This window comes from Archocentrus centrarchus, unplaced genomic scaffold (genome assembly GCF_007364275.1).
Source record: "Archocentrus centrarchus isolate MPI-CPG fArcCen1 unplaced genomic scaffold, fArcCen1 scaffold_38_ctg1, whole genome shotgun sequence".
NCBI lineage: Eukaryota > Metazoa > Chordata > Actinopteri > Cichliformes > Cichlidae > Archocentrus > Archocentrus centrarchus.
This window is the reverse complement of record NW_022060265.1, coordinates 1,863,231-1,887,180: the sequence shown is the minus strand read 5'-3', so window position 1 is coordinate 1,887,180 and position 23,950 is coordinate 1,863,231. Positions and strand designations below refer to the sequence as shown.

The 23,950-nt window shown below is 41.6% G+C and overlaps 1 protein-coding gene across 2 annotated transcripts in view; it reads right to left on the bottom strand.

Annotated features, from left to right (window-relative positions):
* Positions 1-23,950, bottom strand: part of tenm3 (teneurin transmembrane protein 3) — a 280,572-nt gene that overhangs the window by 163,532 nt on the left and 93,090 nt on the right. For both annotated transcript variants that reach the window (XM_030724603.1, XM_030724604.1), the window contains one exon: positions 12,016-12,189. In XM_030724603.1, coding sequence (XP_030580463.1) covers positions 12,016-12,189 — 174 coding nt within the window. The remainder of the gene's footprint in view (positions 1-12,015; positions 12,190-23,950) is intronic.

The following is a 23,950-nucleotide window of genomic DNA, read 5'->3' as shown; positions in this document are numbered from 1 at the left end:
AGGTTAAAGAACGAACAGGTGACACTGAAAGGGAATTAAAAGCAGAAGCCTCAACAATAGTTAGACGAGTGAGAACAACACAGACAACAAGAGGGATGCAATGAGATGCTGAGGCAGATAGAAAGGCAAAAAGAACACAGAGAGGGCAGGAGTGAGAGATTTAGAGGGAAAAAAGGGTGGATAGAACAGATCCTAGAAAAAAGCAGACCCTTCGACAGAGTGAGAAAGGTCAGCAGAGTTGAGACTTGTGTTTCCTGAAGCGTGAAAACTCATTCCACCTCTGGACTCCCATTAAGGAGAGGGAACTGATGCAGACCTATTTCCCCAGCCATGGTTTGCCTTTGTGGGGCATGTAAGTGGAGAGTGTCCCTCTCTGCTCAGTGACCCACAACATAGAAAATTATTAAAAACAAAACAAATAAAAGCAGGAAAGGGAGACAGGTGGCTGCAGAGATGAGTTGTTGAAGGTGGGAGAGCTCTATTTTAATGATCTTCATATCAAATGGAAACAAAGTTTGTGAATATATACCATGCCTTGGTTATTTATGCCAGATGATTTTACTCAAAGCCAGCTGCAGAGAGACGAGGCTGTACGCAGCAGGATCTAAACTGTGCTACAAAACTGTCAGCATTTTGCACCTCTAATAAAGTTAGAGTCGCAAAATAATGTAAAAGTAAAAATACAGCCCAGCCCAACAACACAATGTCTAAAAGCAAAGCTTTCCCACTGCACGAAACAGTGTTTTCATAATTGAAAGATTCCTTGGTTTTTATGACGTGTATCTCTGGGTCAGGTTTTCTCACCAAGGCTATGAAACACAATGGAAAAAAAAAAGGTTTGTAAAATATGATTAAAGTAGAGAAAATATTGATTATAAACATGGAAAACAACGTAAAGTGTACAAATAAAGAGACCACATATAACACAGAAAATAAATCTTATCAATGTAACATGTCAAAAAGAGTAAGAAGAAGCACAAGTTCACTTAATCCCATCCTTTCTCCGGTCCTTTCCCCTCCATCCTCTTATCCTTTTCAGGGCTTCGGGGGGGGGGGGGGGGGGGGGGGGGGGGGCAGGAGCCTATCCCAGCTGTCATAGGGCAAGAGGAAGAGTACACCCTGTACAGGTCACCAGCCTGTCGCAGGGCTAACACACTGAGACAGACAACCACTCACACTCACTAATCCCAGTAACTGCATGTCTTTGGACTGAGGGAGGAAAACGGAGCACCCGGAGCGAACACATGCAGAACATGCAAACTCCACACAGAAAGGCCCGGGCCAAGGTGGATTCAAACCAGACCTCCTAGCTGGGAGGCAGCAGTGCTAACCACCACACCACTGTGCTGCCCTAGTATAGTTATAGTGTGTGAGTGTGTGTATACACACCACGTGATGGTAAAAAAAGAAGAAGGAACACGAGAAGCTGGATAAATACCAAGAGAGGAGCTGGAAAGGATGTGGAAGATGAAGGTAACAGTGGTCCCTGTGGTAATCGGAACACTCGGGGCAGTGACCCCCAAACTGGGAAAATGGCTCCAGCAGATTCCTGGAACAACATCTGAGATCTCTGTGCAGAAGAGCGCAGTCATAGGAACAGCTAAGATACTGCGCAGGACCCTCAGGCTCCCAGGCCTTCTTGGTTGAACCTAAAAAAATCTATAATTGATTCATCTCATCCTTTATGGTTAACACCTAACTTAAAAAGTGTCATCAGTGATATATGAAGTGGTCTGAATCTGGTCTCCTGAGCTCAGCCTGCGACAGCACTGCTGTCGTTTTGTGTATTTACATGTGCACAAATGTGAACACGTTTCATGGAGTTAACTGAAAATTGTGTATATTTTTGGAATAATTCATTCAAGTTAAAGTTTTCAGTGAGGAAACATCAGCCCATCACTTTTGTGATTATTTCTACCCCTCAGGTGCGTAACAGTAGCTAACTGCATTCATAACTGCATTCATAACTGCATTCATAACTGCATTCATAATGCCACACAGCGATATGAAGGGGAGACTTCACAGGCTCAGAACTTGCTTTTTAATTGACTCACATTTGGAAACCTGCAGATTTTGGCAGTTTTTTTAGTACTGGAGAGTTGTGCTTTCTCACAAAGTAATTAAAACACAACAGTACAGTATAGCTGAGAAAACACAAAGGATACCCCCTGAAAGCCAGCGGGCCTTTGAATAACGTTACTATCAGATGGGTGAACAGCAAATCCTTAAATAATTATAAAGAAGCATATATAGAGTTAACTGCAAACGTTCTGAGCTACTTTATATTTTGCAGGAAAATAGGAAATGGGTACAGCAGTTTATTGAAACACACATAAATAGGATTACAGTACATAACCTAAAACAGTTTGTACAATTCTAACAAGCCTGAAACTCAATATTTCATATGACCACCTTTATTCTTAAACACAGCATGAATTCTCTTAGGCACGCTCTCCTGTAATTTCTCTAAGTAGGATGAATGATTGTACACCACACATTTCTAATGACTTAAAGATAAAGAAAAAAGAATAGGGCGCACAAATTTGAATTTGTTTTGGATTTTCTCTGATCCACACAGGGTCAAAATTATACATATAAATTCAAATATATACACGTTCACTTAAATCTTTTAAGAAGTAGTGCTGAAGGAGCTACAATGTCTTAGTTTGGCAAGGCCAAGGCCTATTGGAGGTGGTTGTTGACCGCCGAGGTTCGTGGCACATGATCAATAGCGGGTCAGCACCACCTCCAAAGGGGACAACACCCACTATGGTTTAAATACCAAGGACTGTCCACCTTTTGGTTTTTAGAACTGAAGAAGCCTCTTGGATTAGAGATGAAACATCTTTTTCAAGCTCGTTAGACTAACATGACCTCGTGACTGAGAACGTCATGATACATGCTGCAGAATCATTCCACCCTGGAAAAAGAACAATTCAAAATCCCCAAATTCCCATGGCATTCAGTCTACGTCCACATGTGCACAAGTACCTTTTGTAAAACTGGGAGTTTGTTTTGAAAAATACCTCCGTCCACATGAAAATGCAAAAAGACAATCTCAAGAGCACATCAGAACAACAGGTGGTAATATCACCATCATATAACCGTGAACAAACGTTGGCCAACAAACAATAACACAGTGCACAGGCTGATGTCAACAAAGGTAAAGGTGCACAGCTTTGACACTGTGAGACAAAATCTCCATTTTCCTCATCCACATGTCAACGCAGAAACCGTTCCTGAAAATCTTCCCCCTGGCAGGAGATGCTGAGAAGCTCAGCTTTCAGTGATCTGAAACAGTGTTTACATGTGGATGCAAGGCCAACGCACACAGAAAAAGCAACGTTACCCAGAATACCTGAGTCCACGTGAACGTAGCCTCGTGTTCACGATGAGTGTTTGTAAACTTATGACCTCAACTGTAACTTAAAATGCTGGAGAATGAGAGGACACACAAGGATAAGACCCAGATGAAAGAGTAAAATAAGAAAGCCCCAGTGGGTTAGAGGAGCACAGTCTCCCCTATTAATGATCTGGCCAGAGCAGGAGTTAAAGAAATGATAGACGGAGAGGGAAAGAAAGAAGCACAGAGAGCTGACTTGGCAGGAGAAAATGAATGAGAGAATGAGGGTGAGAGAGAGAAAGGGAGAGGAGGGTGGCTGAACGGTCACTGCATTGGTGCTACAATAAGGAGAAAGAAATGTGCAGGACTGATGAGAGGGTCTGAAAAGGCTGCAGCTGCTGATACTAAAGGAGTGAGAGGACAGGAGCACAGGAAAGCAAGCAAGGAGGTCAGATGAAGAGGATGGTGGGATGAAGAGGATGGTGGGATGAAGAGGATGGTGGGAGCGGGAAAAGAATTGATGAGACAAAATGTAGATATGATGGTAGAGGAGGAAGAAAACAAGGTGAAATGGTGAATGAAATGAAAAATATAAACAGTTTATAGTTCTTAATAGTGCTAATTTAATGTACACAAATGGGTATTCTAATCTTCTTTATTCAATATTTTATTGATGTAAGTGGAATGTTACTTATACAGCACCTTTCTACACAGTTGTCTACTACAGGTCTCACTCACCCAGTCTCACACATCCATGTTTATCTCTGCACTAACACTAACATCAAGCATCGGGGTCCAGTATCTTCCAGTATCTTGCCCAAGGATATTTTACTGGAAGATCAATCCAATGAACTTCAGGTTGGTAGACAATCCACTCCGTCACCTGAGCCACAGCTGCCCCATTTTAAAAAGTACAAACTAGGCACGCGGTATCATGGTTTATTGACAAAGTAAGCAACTCCTTATCCTAAAGAATTGTTCAAGTTCAACATTTTATTAAGATTTTTTTTTTAAATCAGACTAAAACTCAGCTGATACATCAAGTATTTTTCTTTGGAAAACAGTGATGGAATCAAACCTAAACATTATTTTTATGATCATTTTTAGGAGCGCCTCCTTTCACAGCTAAGTTCAAGCAGTATTTAAAATTACTGGTATAACTTTTGTCCTCACAGCTATAAAGGTAGTAAGAAAACATGCCCAGCAAGCTGTCTTTCTAGCATTCGCGTACACACTTGCATGAGTGTTAGAAATGTGAAACCTTGAACAGGGCAACAGACAGATGTTTGTTTAATTTATTTGATTTCCTGACAGACCCAGCAAATTAAAAAAAAAAAAATTTACATTTTATACTGCATCCACTTTTTCAGAACTGGGGACATGTTTGGGATGACAGTTTGACTTTTGTCATAACAAAACCAGCAAATTATTCAGTCACAGAATTGCAGAAATAGTTGACTAAATGTGGGCAGATATGCCCAGGACTTGGAATATGGCCCATGATTTATACATAAGCCCTGTACAAAGTGCTTAGCCAGAAAACTGCAGAACAACAAGAGCTTAGAGACAAGGTTGAAGATGAATCCAAAGCAAAACAAAGAACATAAATTACAAGCTAAGCTGAGTTAAATCCTGACAAAAATGTTGTGGGATACTGTATCATTTCAAAGAGTCCTTCATCTGTGTCTCATTTCATAGTCAGGACAGTGCACTGGCTATGACACACTCGTTTAACCCTGTATCCTATAACTCTCTTCCATTTTATCTCTTTGTCTGGCTCTCTGTCTTCCTGTCTCTTTGTGTGGAGCCCGCTACAACATTTTGATTTACTTAAGTGGCTCCATTGTGCAATCAGTATCAGACATGAATTGTGCATTTGTGGTTCAATTTCTATTTTTGTGTGTGTGTGTGTGTTTGTGAGAGGCTTAAATCCCAGCCACCAGCTACTAGTCTGATGTTCATTAGCTTGATCAATCATTCAGTCTCATCTGCTCTTCTATTTTTTCTCCTGCCCAGCTCTCTGCCTCTATCTTTCTCTGTTTAAATATCATTGATTCATTCTCATGTCAAGAAAGTTTTTTGCTATTGTTCTTACTTTTTTCATCCCTTCTTCTCATTGGCATCATTGATTAGGTCTGGTGTTGAGGAGAATTAGCTATCTGCTCCTAAAGTAAAAAAGCACTAAGTGTTATTCATATTCCTCTCTCCACCTTGGTCTGACCTCCCTTTTGCTTTCAATATAGACGCTGTCAATAAGCCTTGGCGTCATCCCACTGTTTGCAGAGAAATTTTCCCTTTTTTTTGCGTTGCTTTTTCCGCACTGAGCGGATCGCCTCTTGTTCAGCATCTGAAGGCCAGGTGGTGAAGTCTCAGAGGGCAGTGTGGAAGAGTGGTGAGCTATTAAGTCTCAGCACAAACGGGGTGGCTGTAGCTCTGGAGGCAGAGCAGGTCCTCCACTAATTGAAGGTTGGTGGTTCAATTCCTAGCTGCTCCAGTCTGGATGCCAAAGAATCCTTGTGCAAGTCGCACTCCAACACATCCACTGTGAGTGTGAATGTTGTATAAAGCACTTTGAACTCAAAGTAGAGTAGAAGAGCACTATATAAGAACCAGTCTGTTTATCATTGACTGCAGTGGGGTCACCAAGTGCAAAGGTACATGGTGTGGAACGCTCAGTAACAGCAGAGTTGTGTGCACCTGGAGCTTCATGGCTCCTGTAGGTGGCCCAGTGTTTTTGCCAGCATAGTGTATACAGTTGTGGTCAGAAGTTTACATGCACTCAGCATGGCCATGGATGTCATGGTAAATTTGGGTTTTCAATGATTTCTTTGAACTGTTCTTTTTCCAGAGTGGAATGATTGTACAGCATCCACATTTAATGACTGAAAAACCAGAATTACATAAATTTATTTTTCATTCTTTCTAATCCACACAAGCGTGTGTGGGAAAAGGGTCAGTAAGTAAAAATGATGTGAAAATTGGAAATTGATGAGTAAACATCTTGTCAACTGTACTGCTGGATGGTGGAGGGCTTTAAACAACAGGCAGTAATGCGGGACAGCAGTGGCACTGAAGTGTCAGCAGCTTAAACACACCACCAAACTGGGATAGTGTGCTGGTGTGTGATGTGAGGAGAGTGAGGCATCTTAGGAAGTGTGATGTAGTACAGTACAAGCTGCCTGTCTGAAGTAAGTTGCAAGCTTCTCTCCATTAATACACAACACAAGCCATGTTGGTCTCATCAGTGATGTTATGATCCGTTTGCACCAGTCACAGCAGACCATATTAGCCTACCTGACAGCAGGTTACTCATGAGCTATGCTGACTGTCATGGTAAAATGCACCTTTCATCTCACTGATATTGTTTAAAGGATCATTCTTTGAGTGAACTGCCCACCTATGTACAGGGGTTGGACAATGAAACTGAAACACCTGTCATTTTAGTGTGGGAGGTTTCATGGCTAAATTGGACCAGCCTGGTGGCCAATCTTCATTAATTGCACATTCCCCCATTAAGAGCAGAGTGTGAAGGTTCAATTAGCAGGGTAAGAGCACAGTTTTGCTCAAAATATTGCAATGCACACAACATTATGGGTGACATACCAGAGTTCAAAAGAGGACAAATTGTTGGTGCACGTCTTGATGGCGCATCTGTGACCAAGACAGCAAGTCTTTGTGATGTATCAAGAGCCACGGTATCCAGGGTAATGTCAGCATAGCACCAAGAAGGATGAACCACATCCGACAGGATTAACTGTGGACTCAAGAGGAAGCTGTCTGAAAGGGACGTTTAGGTGCTAACCTGGATTGTATCCAAAAAACATAAAACCATGGCTGCCCAAATCACGGCAGAATTAAATGTGCACCTCAGCTCTCCTGTTTCCACCAAAACTGTCCGTCGGGAGCTCCACAGGATCAATATACACGGCCGGGCTGCTATAGCCAAACCTTTGGTCACTCGTGCCAATGCCAAACGTCAGTTTCAATGGTGCAAGGAGCGCAAATCTTGGGCTGTGGACAATGTGAAACATGTATTGTTCTCTGATGAGTCCACCTTTACTGTTTTCCCCACATCCGGGAGAGTTACGGTGTGGAGAAGCCCCAAAGAAGCGTACCACCCAGACTGTTGCATGCCCAGAGTGAAGCATGGGGGTGGATCAGTGATGATTTGGGCTGCCATATCATGGCATTCCCTTGGCCCAATACTTGTGCTAGATGGGCGCGTCACTGCCAAGGACTACCGAACCATTCTGGAGGACCATGTGCATCCAGTGGTTCAAACATTGTATCCTGAAGGTGGTGCCGTGTATCAGGATGACAATGCACCAATACACACAACAAGACTGGTGAAAGACTGGTTTGATGAACATGAAAGTGAAGTTGAACATCTCCCATGACCTGCACAGTCACCAGATCTAAATATTATTGAGCCACTTTGGGGTGTTTTGGAGGAGCGAGTCAGGAAACGTTTTCCTCCACCAGCATCACATCGTGACCTGGCCACTATCCTGCAAGAAGAATGGCTTAAAATCCCTCTGACCACTGTGCAGGACTTGTTTATGTCATTCCCAAGACGAATTGACGCTGTATTGGCCGCAAAAGGAGGCCCTACACCATACTAATAAATTATTGTGGTCTAAAACCAGGTGTTTCAGTTTCATTGTCCAACCCCTGTATGTGTGGTACAGTAATAGTGGGAAAAACATTTATCCTTATTGTGAGACGTTCTTTTAAAGGATGAAAATTATATTTAGAATCAGACGAGGATTCAAAAATGTTACAGACAAACTCAGACAGACAACTGTTTCTCTCATAGTCCAGCGAGCTCAGTCATGATCTGTCAGTTTCAAGATTATTTTAACAGGTTTATGATCCATCTTGGAGTTTTCTGTCAAAGTGGGTTTTGAATTTTTGAATGGTACAGTGCCTCACCATGTGGCACAGCTAGAGTGGAGAGAGGAAAAAAATTAATTAGAAAAAGAATGAATGCTCAGCCTGAAAACAAAACAAAAAAAAAGTGAGTGCATGTGTGTGAATCAAACCTGGGAGATAAACATAGCAGCTCAGAGCTCATCAACATTTGGCTGTACACAGTTAGATACGACTGTCACATTCTGCTTTTAATGTCTGCTTAATTTAAACAGCTCTAAACACCTTTCTTTAACAGCTTGCACAGCATCATCCCATCATTCCAGCCTCCCACTGCCTCCACTTATTTTCTTACAGCTAACACTTTCAACACTAGCTTTGATCAACATATGTTCTCACTGGCTATAACTGAAAATAATCACTGTGCTGTGAGGACATCATCAAAATATGTTGAAGGCATTCTTAAACGTAACATCTATGTAGAACCTCCTCAAATACACTGAAGTACCAGAAGAGTTTTAGTCTTGTGGGCGCTCATTCTGGTATTACACAGTTCTCATCTGACAAATCAGCATAGCCACACAGACCTTTAGCCCAGAGGCCAGCACCTTAATGACATTTATAGAAATATATTATGATCTGACATTAATACATTTCAATTCAATTCAATTTTATTTATATAGCACCAAATCACAACAAACAGTCACCTCAAGGCGCTTTGTATTGTGGGTAAAGACCCTACAATAATACAGAGAAAACCCAACAGTCAAAACGACCCCCTATGAGCAGCACTTGGTGACAGTGGGAAGGAAAAACTCCCTTTAACAGGAAGAAACCTCCATCAGAACCAGGCTCAGGAAGGGGGGGTCATCTGCTGGGACCGGGTGGGCTGGTCGCAGCAGATGGTCTTATGTGGTCTAATGTGCAATTTTTAGCACAGTTACAGTTTATACACTGAAGCATCTAGTTTTACTTTATGAGAACTCCAAAATACAGATTTTGAATCATCCCTTTGAAACAGGCTGACATACAGTATACTGCAGAGTTCTGTGAGACCTAACGAGTCAGCACCTAAAAATGACTGTAATAATAATAATAATAATAATAAATCAGTAACATATAAAAATCAAGGACTGAAATGGGTGAAAGTCTGAGCTTTACCAACACACTGCTATACTGTCATCTCAAGGCACTTTATAGGACTACTTCAGAGAACTAGTCCTGAAGAGTACTAAATAAAACTTGATGAAGACAGCTCAGGTTGTGTTGTAAAAGAAAGGTGGTCATCCCAAATATTGTCTCTCTTTTCATCAGAATTGTATAAACTGTTTTTGCCTTTTACTCTTTTGTATTTCCATGTATGTTTGTACATGTTTAAAAAATTATTTCCCTTTTTCCCATCAAAATATAATGAAATGAAGGGCGGCATAGGCCTTTCACACAGCAGTGTATGTCATAAACGTAATGTTAAAGAAGTCAAAGAAAACTTTTCTTTAAAACTTCAAAAAGCATACATTTGGTTGGTGAACTAGTTGGGATGTACTGGTTAGCCATGTCTCACTGTCACAGTATTTTTAAAAATGGGCCTGACATGGCTTTCAGCTTCTGTGGTTTATAATCTATACTGAGGCAGACTTCCAGGACTTTTCCAGGACTTCCAGGAGGGCTGGCTGGCTTTCTGAACTGAAAAAATGTTCTTTCCCACTCATTATGATGCTTCATGCAACATTGATTGGCAGCCAATAAAAATATTTCCTCAATGCTTTCTCCAGTTCTCACATTCTCAAATTTTTTCCCAACGTTCCCAAACTATCTTTATGTGCAAGAAAATAAAAGGAAAAGGCCTCTCGTTTAGTTTGTCTCTGTATTTCTAACAAAATAAGAGGTGGAAGGAGGAAAAAAATGTCTAAAAAGAGCAGGAAGTGGAGGCAGTGATATTTTAGATGTTTGGGTGGTTAGCTCAGGCTGGGACTACTTTGGGAAAAGAAGGCCACACACAAATCCACAAACACACACACACACACACGCACAAACTTTTAGTCATTTCAAGAGCCTCCTTCAGAGCTGTTTTTGTTTAGCTGGCTCTGCATATTTAACGCCTTCGGTCACCACGTGCACAAATGTGTACGTCACGTTCTATAGTTATATATTGTACTGTGATATTCATATTCTGATATCTCCTACCTAACAAGATTATGTAGGCAGAAGTTGGATTTTTTCCACCAATAAGGAGATGTCTGTCTGTCTCTCTGTCTCCATTACTCCATGTAACTGTCTCTCTTTCTCACCTTCACTCCCTCCAGACTGCATTTCCCCCCTTTTATGGCCCCTCCTGATGGAGCCTGGCTCTAACTGTGGTTACTGTAGTTCCTTTCTCCAAACTATCAAAGTCTGTTTTCTATCAAACTCCTAACTATGAGAAGATCAATATCAGGTTCCCCAGTCAACATGACTCAGCATCTGGTGCTTGTCACCATCCACAGGCAAACAGATCTCAGATCAGGTCCAGTGTTTCAAACAGCCAGACTATGGTCTTCACCCTCATCCTCCAGGATAAAATTAGCATAACCATGTGGAGAGACACCAGAAGGAGGTCTGGCAGCAGCTGTATTATATCCTTAATGTGCCTTATTCAAGTTAAAAAAGAAGCTCTCATCACTGGGACATGCCAGCTGTCCAGCCTGAGTGTCTACAGTTGGAACAAGAATGCAAAGTCCTGCATCCACACTCAGCTCTCCTCCTTTCCATGTCAGCTCCTTAGATTCAAACCACATCCCCTCTACAGCCACCGAAGGACAAACACACTGAGAGCAGTGATTTCCTCAGATCAACACTGACAAGATACAAAAGACGCAAAGCAGGCTAAAGGAGTGTGGCTGAATTTTAATGCAGAACCTTAAGTTCATAACCACCTCTACGGCAAAAATTGGTATACCAATCAAACATTTTGCTGAATAATGACAAGAATAGCATTTAACATTAACCATGAAACATTCCTGTAGATCTCATGTACAGGTATTTGGGTCCTGTAGTTTTATTCAGCAGTTTAACAGTAACTTAATCACACTGAGTCTGTGTATCATGCAATGGGCAGAAAAATGATTGAACTCTTAAAAAGAGTGGGACGGGATAAAACAATTTTGGACAGTCTGAAGAACAAGTAAGAAAGCATTAATGTGCAAAGGAGGGTGTAATAAACTCTGCTAAAAGCTGCAGAAGCCAAAACAGATAAATTTAACAGCTGTTTTCAGTTTCTAAAGGTTCCTTTCAACATGTTCCACTTTTAAAATGCCTCACATAACTGTTCACTACAAACTGTATTAGAGACAGATAGCCAAACAAGAAAACAGCAGTCATGGTCATATTTACCACTTTCAATTTACAGATCAGTGACCTTCCTGGCACTCCTAAATGGAATTGGTCTCTTTTGTGTTTATATCAGTCAGCCGCTCTCTGACAGCAGATAACGGTTAGGGATTCTGCATCATAAGAAACAGGCTGGCGTGACAGGAAGGGGGGACTGAAGAGCAAACAAGAAATGAAAAAAGGAGAAACAGTGACAGACACCTGGAAAGTTGTCTAACTCCCAACGAGGCTGGCTGATCTGCTGAAGGCAGTACACTGGAAGTCATTCTAAGGTCAAGTCTCCACAGGATGCTGTTTGCCAAGTGTCATGAATGCATGCATAAAAAATAAGCAGCTTCAGCTCGTATGGATGAGTCACAGTGAATTCAGCTGACTTAAATGACTGCATGTCTCTTAAAACACATCAGGAAATTGAAAAAGTTCTAAAGTCTCTTTACCATGTGTTACTGCTAAGTATAATCGAGCAGCATACTCCTCTTCCTCCTCCTCCTCCTCTTCCTCTGAGTTAGGCTCAGCTGCGTTGCCTAACAGTGGGTTGTCATGTGGATTAGCTGACTGTGGATGTGATTGGTCAATGACAGATGGGCAGGAGGGGGAGGGCATGAGAGAACCTATGGAAGAAAAAAAGGAATGATGAATTTGGAGAATGGATAAACGTAACATTGAAATCTTTATAAAAAAAAAAGAAGAAGAGAAAGAAATGACTGAACAATGAAATATGGTGATGCTCGCAGATGGTGTGACTTAAAACTGTACCCGACTGTCTGCTGTGGCTATACTCAGCACATACATTAGGAGGTGTGTATCCTCTGTACTACACGGTACTGAAAAAAGGCTCGTGGATAAATGAATCTCATCTGAGTAGATATAAGTAATAAGAACCAATTAGACAGCATCTGCATCATCATCAGTTATACTGACTTGAGAATGAAAAAGGATGGTCAGTCACAGCCCCAGGTAAACTGTCTATATGTTGTAGCTGCGTGAGACCAATCTCACAAGCAGAGTGTGCAAAATCAATCGTTTATCAATCAGGTAACCTTGGCATTTAGTGACTTCTGAATGCTAAATGGCTCTGCTCTTTGCTTGGGCATGTATGTATTTGTGTTTGGCAGTCTGTGTGTGTTTTATCCAGACGGACCACTGCTTGGACTCCATATTAATGTGCAGCCACAAAAAACAACAACAAACAAAAAAACTAACAAAAAAATGACAATTAAAAATTCCTGTTATGGCTCACAGATAAAAATGTGTTATGTCTCTTTCTCAGTCTCTCTCACACATTTGTGAGCGAGGAGGAGGAAAGTGAAACCACAAACAGCACTGAGAAAGACCTGCAGTCCTGTTTGGCTGAGCATTTATACGAAGACTGACTGCAATTCACCTTCCTTAAACTCTGGCCCTTTCTCATTAAGATCCACACGGAGATAAACAATTCTATTACATCAAGGACAAAATGGTTTTCACATTAATCATTTAATTAATGACATATATCCAGACATTTACAGATGTGGACAAAATTGTTGGTGCCCTTCCATTAAAGAAAGAAAAACCCACAATGGTCACTGAAATAACATGAAATGGACAAAAGTAACAATAAATAAAAATGTATTGAAAATGAACTCATGAAAATCAGACATTGTGTTTGAATTTTGGTTCAACAGAATTATTTTAAAATAAAGAAAGAAAGAACAAACTTAAAAAACTGGCCTGGACAAACCTGATGGTACCCCAGAGACCATGTTAAACTGAGGGGTGTCCTGTAAGTACCATCACAGGGGTCTTTAAAGTTGTAATCAGTCAGTTTTAAGAGGTGAAAAGTGGTCACTGTGCTGTTTGCATCATGGTGTGTATGACACTGAACGTGGACCACAGACAGCTGAGCAGAGAGCTGTCTCAGGAGATGAGAGAGACAATTGGTGACAGACAGGTTAAAGGTAAAGGCTACAAGCAGCTGGGTGTTCCTCTGACCACAGCTGCACACACTATTCAGAAGTTCAAGGTCCACAAGACTGCAGCCAACCTCCCTGGACACGGCCTCAAGAAGAAAACCGATGGCAAATTAACGAGACAGTTAATATGAATGGAGAGCCCATAACAGTTTCCATAGAGGTCAGAGGTGATCTCCAAGGTCAAGGCACATCAGTGTCAGATCGCACCATGCCTCTCTGTTTGAGCCAAAGTGGACTTAATGGTAGACGGCTGAGAAGGAACCACTGTTGAAAGCAAATCATAAAAAAGCCAGAGTGGAATCTGTCAAAATGCATATTGATAAGCCACAAAGCTTCTGGGAGAGCGTCCTTTAGACAGATGAGACAAAACTGTGAGTCCTGATGTAATTCCTGTTGAACATCTGTGGAAGGAGCTGAAACTCCAATCTGGAAAAGGGTCCCCTCAAACCCGAGACAGCTGAAGCAGTTCAAGTTAATTTTTAGTACATTTTTATTTCTGTCAGTTTCAAGTTATTTCAGTGATCTTTGTGAATTTTTCTGTCTTTAACAGAAGGACAACAAACATTTTGTCACTGTCTTTACACACAAACACGTCCACTGTATGCCCCGTGTCTGCCCCAGAAAGCTGTTCATCTGGCTGTAGTATTTTCAGTGGAGAAATGTTCTGTCACCCATCCAAGTGACTTCAGTGTCAGCTGGCTGCAGGTTTCCCAGCCTTATAAACAGTAGAACAGGTCAAACTGTGGAAGCCATGGGACACCCATGTTTCTGCCTTGTGTGTGAAATACGTGGATTAAAGCCACAGACACACACTCAGTGTTGAGGGTGGTCCCGTTGTAGAGGGTGGGATCATCAAACAGAACAGAATCAACTTCCTGGGATTTCCTTACCTGGATGATTGAGCATGCATCAAGACACCCAATGCTGACATTTATTCAGAGTTTTGCAGTTTAAGGCTAAACCTACAGCAGAGCAGGTCTAAGCAAACAGATCTACAATGACATGAGGCTGGTGGATCTTTTACTAGAATGCCTTTTGGCTTATTTCTTTCACTGCCACTGAAAATCACATGAATGTTGCATTTTCTAATAAATAAATCTAGCCCCCACCTCCAGGGGGAGTTCGTAGATTAAAAAATAAAAAAGCCTGGTGACTTTGCAGGAGCAACATAAGTGTTACATGTAGGCAATATTAAATAGCAGACATGGTTTGCATACAAAATTTATGCAGACCTGATCAGTACGACATTGGTTGTGAATGGAATGTGTTTCACCTGGACCGATCATCCTGTAACATTTTAACGGGTTTTCAAACAAACATGCCTGACACTGTTTTACTGTCACTATCATTATCACAATACATACTTCCATATTCATTATTCTATAACAGTCAAAGTTTTAAGAGACTTTTTCAACCTGAGAGGAATTAAATCCTGGGGCATGTATTATATTATGAGGCTAAATTTCATTTGATCCTTAAATATTTCAGTCATGTCTGGAAAAAAGGGCTTTTCCCAGAATTATAGCTTTCTTGTTCAGCAGTGACAGTCCTATCAAACCATCAGAACACTTAGTGATGGACGCTGCTCTCGCCTTGTCATTACCTCAATTTTTCTTTCCTCCTTTCTTCTTCTAGCACTTGGTGTGTGCAGGACTGAGTCCAACTAACCTGCAGTGTGTATGTGACAGCTCTCATGTCAGCTAGGTAACACCAAACCTTATCTTTAATGCTACAAAGGCAATCATTTTTACATCACAAAGAAATCAAAGTGTTGGTACAAAATACATTTGTTTTGGATTATATTTGCACAGGAGCTACTTGTTTCAGTTTTTCTGAGATGCTGACTCTCATTATGTGAAGCAAAGTCTCAGCATCCTAAACCAGTTTGTTCAATCAGTCAATCACCATCCATCTATCCATCTTCGGATGGATGGATGCATGGTGCCTGGAGCCTATCCCAGCTGCCACGGGGCGAGAGGCGTGGCACACCCTGTACCTGTCACCAGCCTGTCGCAGGGCCAACACAGAGATTCACACTCACACCTAAAGGCAATCACCAAGTAACCCAATCTCACTGTACAGGTTTCACCTAGAGTCCATTTCTATGTTGAGTTTTTGTAATTTTTGTAGATTTGCTGTGTGTTATCATTTTGACTGGTTGTGAGGGCGAAGCCACTGTGCAGATTTTATGATAAACAATGCCAAATAGAGCCTGCATTTCTAGCACAGTCACACTAAGGAACTATTTTATTTCAAGGTATTTCATAATCATACAAAACATGAAACAATTAAGCCTTTTTTTTTGTATGTTAGTGTGTGTGTGTGTGTGTGTGTGTGTGTGTTCAGAACGCATGGAGTACCAGATGCCAGTTTTCCTCTACTAGAGGGTTTGGATTCTGAGCCAAGCCACATCCATTCTTTTCTAAAAAATAAGCTGGTACGTCTGACACACACACACACACACACACACACACACACACACACACACACACACACACACCATTATTTTATTTATTTATTTTTTGAATATACTAGATGCATTTTTCTACACTCTGATAGTTCAAAGGTCAAAGAACTCGAACTCACAAATATCTGAATGTGTTTAACACACTAAAAGGTTAAAGCTGCTTTGTGCTCCATAGCCAAACAGTGAAGAAGAGGCATTGTTTTGTGACATTAAGGGCTAATGTCCAGAAAGGAAAGCTGGATGAGACCAAACACTGGAGGTGATGATGAAATACCTGAGAGCTAATGTCTCCTAGTCTGTGAGTAGAATGCTGAGCAGGATTTCCATCCCGGTCGCACCAAAAATCTCTCCTCTCAACCAAAAAGTAAACCCCCATCCTAAAAATCACTTTAATGTTTAACCCAAACGCTTCAGTTCTTAGTGCTTATTGCTCTCTGGCCTATGCTTTTCCCCAAAATCCAGATGCATTGTAGTGGAGTATGGGAAAAAGCTCCTAGTTGACATTCTCTGTTTCTCCTTGCTCTCAGTCAATCTTCATATCAAAGACAGCCTGGTAGAATGAACTGATACAGGGATTACAGAAAGAAGCAAAGGAGAGAGTGGGAGGGTCTGAAATACTGCTTTTAGGCCTTTACTTTGTCCACTTTACCAGAACAGTGTGTACAGTAAGTACAGTATAAATGTGTGTGTAGTGTATTGATAGTAAATGGGTCACAGCCAGATATTAAGACTATCAGGAAAGTCCACTGCAGTTGGGCCTGTTTACTCTGGAGGAAAATGGTGCTAAGCTCATCTATGACTGCCTAAGGACTTGCTGTTAAGACACAGGAAAGAGCTTCGGCTCAGTGTCTGACCTGACGCTGTCTGAACTCCACAGATGTAAGGTTTGGCTGCTCGTGATCTGTCCAGTTTCCCATTTCAGTCTTGAAAGAAAGATTCCAATCAGGAGGTTAATGGAAACTAATAAACCTGAAGTCCTACTGAAGAATCTGATAGGTGCAACCTGCAGAGTGAGGGAGGCTGAGTGTATGAACACAAAATACCTCCATATGCCCCCCACACTCAGCCTCCCTCCCCTCTCTTTTCTCTATTCCTGTGGCTCAGGGAGGGAGGATGAAGAAGAGGAGGAAGAGAAAGAGCAGAAGTCAGGATATAATAGGCTGGGATAAGAGCTACAGACAGAGGGCAAACACAGAATAGATATAGTACAAACTGACACAGCAACAATCCCACATCTGTGTATATGAAGACTTCACATGTAAAAATCTCTTTTTCTGGTTTTAAATCAACTTTTTGTTCAGGTTCACTTTAAGGACAATGAAATGATCACTCACTGTCACTCAGAGAAATGTCTTCACTTACAGTGACACCAAATGACAGCACACTAACAATAAACGAAAAGAAAGCAAAGAGAATATTGCACAATAACTACACCATACACCATACACCATACACCATACACCAAACATAATAAAATATACTGTACTGATGTCGTGTCAGGTAGTTTCAGTTACTGACAAAGGGCAGTGGTGTTTAGAGGTTTTTGCCAACAATCCTCAACTATGAAGAGACTCAGTGCAGGACTTAAAATGATAAATCTTTGTCTTAGGATTTTCTTTTGTTTGCCATAAGACTTGCAGGGTTAATTAAGGAATCCCCCCAAATCTGGTATCAGTAGTTCATCAGCCAACCTTTATAGTGGTGATGGCCTGATAGACAACACATTGTTACCCCAGTTCAAAAATGACATAACAACTTTTAGGATAACGTCTCAAAGCCAGAGAGAAAGCACAACGTAATCTTTACAATACAACAACTGAAGCTGTGAGCAGTGCAGGTGGCACGTGCTATTGCACCACTTTCAGAATAATAATCTCATCTTCTGTGGCTTGTTTACTTCGGGATGTTTTGCTTATAAATTAAATACGGTCTTGGAAAAAGATTTCACAGCGTTGTGTTGCTTTGGAGAGCTTCAGAGAGACGTGTTTGACAGAAACAGGAGCAATCTGGGGTCAGATGCTGACACGTGCACTTCAGGAAAAGGCTGGCGTACGTCACCGCAGTGAGACAGTCTGCAGATGTTTTTAACCTTGTCTGGAAAAGCAACCGTGTGTGCGCTGTTGCATGTGTATTTGTGTGTCTGGAACACCTGGCCACTCCTCATTCTTCATCCCTGCATGACTTGATTTTGGCAGATGCACATCGTTGGTGTCCTGAGGTGGCTCCCCCGCTCTCCTTCACTCTACTGTTTTAGTTTTCTTCCTGTGAGCTACTGGACAGCTTGAGCTGTGAGCAGCCATCTTCTACTTTCCTTCACAAACTTTCCCTCAATAAATCAGTAATAGATGCAAATCAGCAAAGTTACAGTTGCTAAATCCTGAGAGAATTTGCTTTTCTGAAGCAGATAAAGTCATTTAAAGTTAGTACACCATATACAGCTACACCACAAGCATGAATACACAGTGGGTACACATCGAAGTTCTCCCTGTTCAGCAGCCAAACAGCTGTAGAGGCCTGATAGTGATGATCAATAATGTCACTTCAACAACTGCTCATATTCCTGACAACCAACATCAGAACCTTCTTCTTCACCGGCACCGAAGTAAAACAGCTTTGTAGGAGAAACTCTACAGAGCTGAGTTTGACCCCAGAAACAAAATCTGTTTGTGGACAAACAATAACATGCTTTTGATCAAAAAATAATGTCAATTATTTCAACAGCAATAGACAGAATAAAATAACAACAGCTGATTTGCACCGTACGCCACAACACTAACTTATTCACCATCAGTTTGTATATGTGTTGGACTGCAGCTGGTAGTGACGACCGCCACAACAATCTCCACACCAGCGGAGCCTGTTCGTTTAGCTGATTGGTGGTGACTGAATTTTCAAAATAAAAGTGAAGGGGTTGTCGATCATAAATTATTAATTAAGTCTTCAAATATAGTCTAAGTGAAACATAAAAAGAGTGTTTATATTTGTGGGGTTAATTTGATTTAATGAGCTTTATTATTCCATTTGAAGAGCCAGATATTCTGAGAGGTTTCCAAGATTCTCCGATTTTATTAGCTGCATCTACGGCGTGAACATGCTGTCGAGTTAACATTAAAGTTTTTTGTGGAACAGACGCCACCAATGCCAAGGTTATGACAATAGCTCGACTTTCCCCCTTAAAAACAGCTGAGCTAAGCAGTTAATGCAAAAATATTTATAAAATCCTTTGAATTAAAGCTGAAAGTCTGCACTTCAATCAGAGACTGACTGTTTGAGGCAAAACTAACAAACCTAACTGTACCTTTGGACTGTGAGTCACTCAATCAATTTAAATTAAAGCCAACTTTATGTACATAGATCCACATCACAGCAGTTAGACTATCATCTCAAGGCAGTTTCTATTGTTAGGTAAAGGCTACAATATTACAGAGAGAACCCCTGTATGGGCAGCCCCAGGCCAGAGTGGGGGGAGTAACTCCCTTTTAACAGGAAGAGACCTCTGAGAACAGGCCCGGGCTCGGGGGGAGTGGGAGAAAGAGAAGACATTAAAAAGAAGCACGCAGAGAACAAATACATGAGCACAGTACAAGTAACAATACTTTGTTTTTTTATAACTAGCTTAGAGTTTATAAATACTTGAAAGATCCAGCTTCTGCCCCCACTCTTCTGTCCTAGGGCCCAACAGAGGATTAACATGCAGTGCAGTGGAAACCCCCCCAAAACAAAACAATACAATAAAAAAAAAAAAAACATAAAATGGCACAAAGTACAGAGTTAGTGTCATAATGCTGTCCTCTGCAGTTTTCAAGTGCATTATAATGACTTCAGCTAGTCGGTGACTCCTGCCTCAACCAGACTTCAGTATGTGGGCTCACAGGTGGTAACAGGAAGTACATTTTATTAGGACTGCTTCCAGTTAAAGTCAAACAGGCTTCATTATGACCACTAGAAACAAATATAGTTTGCAAAGGCATTAATCAGCTTATACACTATGCTGCATAAAAGGGATTTTGATTATAACACCGTGAAATGTTGTATTTCTTATATGAATTTTTAAACAGTAACGAAAAACAACTTGTCACTGAAAGGCTGATTGGATGACTGCAGTTTTCCATAGAACATGTGGCCTGGAACTACAAAATCAGAGTACTCTGTGTCACATACGTATATATAGAACCAACACTAACCCGAGCAAAAAATCTATTTGTAGGCACGTCGCACAGCAGGATCACTCACAGTGTAAGAACAGGGAGGATGTGTGTGTGCGTGTCTAAGCAGTTAATCATCAGTGTCAAATAGACAGTTTATGTGTGAGTGTGTGTCACAAATCATTAACGATGCGTTAAGCACACACATGCTAATTAGATAAAGAGCTGCGTCCTTTATACATCACACACGTGGACACATTTTCGATTCATGCTAGATAACACTTTTGCCGTCATGTACCTTTCCTGTATGCACCGACTGCAATAACTGAGGAACAGACAAAATGACACAGTGCAGCAACTGTTCTCTTCTTAAAGAGCAATTCTGATCTAAAATCTGGAGGAAAAATGGGTTGAATGAAAAGAAAAAGAGCGAGAAACTCGAGTGTGGTAATGTGGTGTCTGTAACTGTCAGTCTGCCTCCTTCTGCCTCTTTTTTTTATACATTTGTGAGATCATGTCAGCCTTTTGTTGGAGCACTGCAGGCTGGTACTAAGCCACTCTATCCCCTGGGCACAGTTTCAGTAACAGCATCATGATGGAAAGACCCATGCTAAACACCCTCAGTAATCATTCGAGTGTAGAGGAGAAACTGTGAGAGAAACAAAAACAAACAAACAACAACAATTAAAAAAACCACATAAACTCCACCACTATGCTGAGTAGAGCTCACGTTTTCTTCTTCCATTGTCACTGTGTTTGGCTAAACACTGTCCAAGTGGGGCAATTTGATGTTAACAAACTGTGTCAGAAAGACTGTGCTACAATGACTAAACATAAACCGGTGTGTGTTCCATGGAATATGGCGGCCAGCCTAATCCATGCTGTGGTGTTTTGCATAACAGGTGTTGCACTGCCATGTTAAAAAGAAAAGCAAATGTAGTGCAATCATAATATTTCCATGAAACACTCAGGTGTATAATCAAGCAACATGCATACGAATGGACAAACACATAAATGCACGCACACATATGGTGTAACTTGTCCCATGACGTCAGAGGTTTTCTGCTAATGTGCCCTTTGGAGGAATGATTTATACGTGTGTGGTATAAATTAGGCCATCCATAGGGAACAACACAGAGGAGAGCAATACATTACCCTCTCTTTCAACAGACACACTGTGTGCCTCCTCAGAGAGAGAGAAGCAGCAGACAGCCAAATATCGCCTGATCTCTCCGAGATGAATTAAGAAAGTGTCAACTTTGAGATTAACATCACAATTAGACACAAAACAGGCAATGGTACTTTCTTATTTTCTGGAGAATTTTAGTCGATCACTGCCTTACTGAATGACTGACTTTCAATTGTATTCTCCACAATGAGGCTCAGGTGTACCAAACCCCTGTTAAAAACCAACCCACCAACCAACCAACCAACCCACCCACCCACCAACCCACCAACCAACCCACCAACCAACCCACCAACCAACCCACCAACCAACCAACCAACCAACCCACTAACCAACCAACCAACCAACCAACCCACCCACCAACCAACCAGCCAACCCACCAACCAACCAACCCACCAACCAACCAACCAAAGATGTGACTGACAAACAGGACCAAGAATAGCGCAGCCCAGAGATCATATTGTTCTTTTATAATTTGGGGGACATGTTGAAGGACAGTCAGTCAGTGAGCAGAACTCTTGTCAAAGAACCATAGGACAGCAGGATTAACGGGGGTGCTGGCTAGTTAGGGTTTACTTTTATCCTAATACAGATCACACTTTCTCATCCTTGTACATTGGCCACGGGCATTGGGGAATGCAGAGGCCTGAAAGGCCTGGCTCCACAGAGACAAACCAGGTCAAAGAGGCCAAAGAAATAAATAAATAATGCATGCAGCATAACACACACACAAACACTCAGACACTCTCCTTTTGTCTTGAGTGACTGCTCTGCTTTTGCCTTAAGGTTGACAGTGACCTCCAAGGCAAGTCTCTCTCCCTCAATATCTGCATGTGTCATTTGCTGACCTTACAAGAACTCAGGGCAACCCCCCTGGCCCTAGTCTGCCTCAGGCTGACATCATGTTGTGTATGCAGCAAATCCACACGTACATTGGATGACTTCTATGTGGCAACAGAAAGCAACGTGCAGGATCTCAAGTGGCTGCTGTGTGCTACTTCAAACCAACAACATCTGAGTAGTTCTGAATCATTTAAGCATCTGAAACGAGTCATTTACTTAATGATTAGTAAAAAAAAAAAAAAATTGTAGCTTGACTGCAAGATTAAAAAAAAAATCCAAACATGGTCTATTAATTATCAAGCTCACTTTGCCATTGTCCAAAAAATGTAATACCAATACACTATCTAGGCTTCATCACCAAATTTTCATTTTATTAGCTGATTAGTATGACATAGCATATTAAATGTCATACAGATTCTTATTGGTATAGTGTGAATAATGTATACACAAAGGTGCTGTGGTAGATAGTTTAACACACTGTAAATAAAATGAGACTGTGATGATTAGTGTTTCCTCAACTTCTGCTGGATCATTTTGCTCTGTTCACTGACCAAATGAAATCATCACACATCTGTCAATGAAAGCATTAATCTCTCAGTGTCTGAGTACAGCATGTGTGGCCAGCACAATGTATCTAACCAGCCTGTGTGTGTGTATGTGCGTGTGTGTGTGTGTATAATACACAGTATTTTCACTTTGTGTGCGCAGCAAAGCAGAACAGATGGTACTATGCAGATCACCAGTTGCAATAATTGTCTGCATTTCACTAATTCATAATTATCCTGATTGCTACATGCTGCCGGAATGACTGTGACATGTGTCACATGTCACAGTCATTCAGTCTGTGCTCATTATAATGGTGCACGTTCACTGTGCTCACATCCAACTCCCATATATATGGTACCAGTCCAAAGTTTGGACACACGTAACTATGCATATGAATGGGTGTGTCCAGTGTGTGTGTGTGTGTGTGTGTGTGTGTGTGTGTGTCCTTTCCAGCTGCTCTCTGAGCCCTTGGTATTTATCGAGCTTCTTGTGTTCCTTCTTCTTGATGTTCCCATCACTTGGTATTGCAACGTCTATCACTACGACCTTCTTCAGCTGTTTGTCCACCACTACGATGTCCGGTTGGTTAGCCACCACAAGTTTGTCTGTCTGTATCTGGAAGTCCCACAGGATCTTAGCTCTGTTGTTCTCAACCACCCTTGGGGGCGTGTCCCATTTTGACCTCGGGACCTCCAGGTCATACTCAGCACAGATGTTCCTGTATACTATGACGGCCACTTGGTTATGGCGTTCCATGTATGCCCTGCCTGCTAGCATCTTGCACCATGCTGTTATGTGCTGGATTGTCTCAGGAGCATCTCTGCACAGCCCGCACCTGGGGTCCTGCCTGGTGTGGTACACCCCAGCCTCTATTGATCTTCTACTTAGAGCTTGCTCTTGTGCTGCCATGATTAGTGCCTCTGTGCTGTCTGTCAGTCCAGCCTTGTCCAGCCATTGGTAGGATTTCTCTATGTCAGCCACTTTTTCTATCTGCCGGTGGTACATGCCGTGCAGAGGCCTGTCCTTCCATGATGGTTCCTGTCCTTCATCCTCTTCTTTCTTGGGTTTCTGCTGCCTGAGGTACTCACTAAGAACATGATGCTTTGTGGCCATCTTCCTGATGGTCCTCATGGATCTTCATTGTTTCATCTAGGACAGTGGTTATGACACTCACTAGTCCTCGTCCTCCTTCCTTCCGTTTACCGTACAGTCTCAGGGTGCTGGATTTGGGGT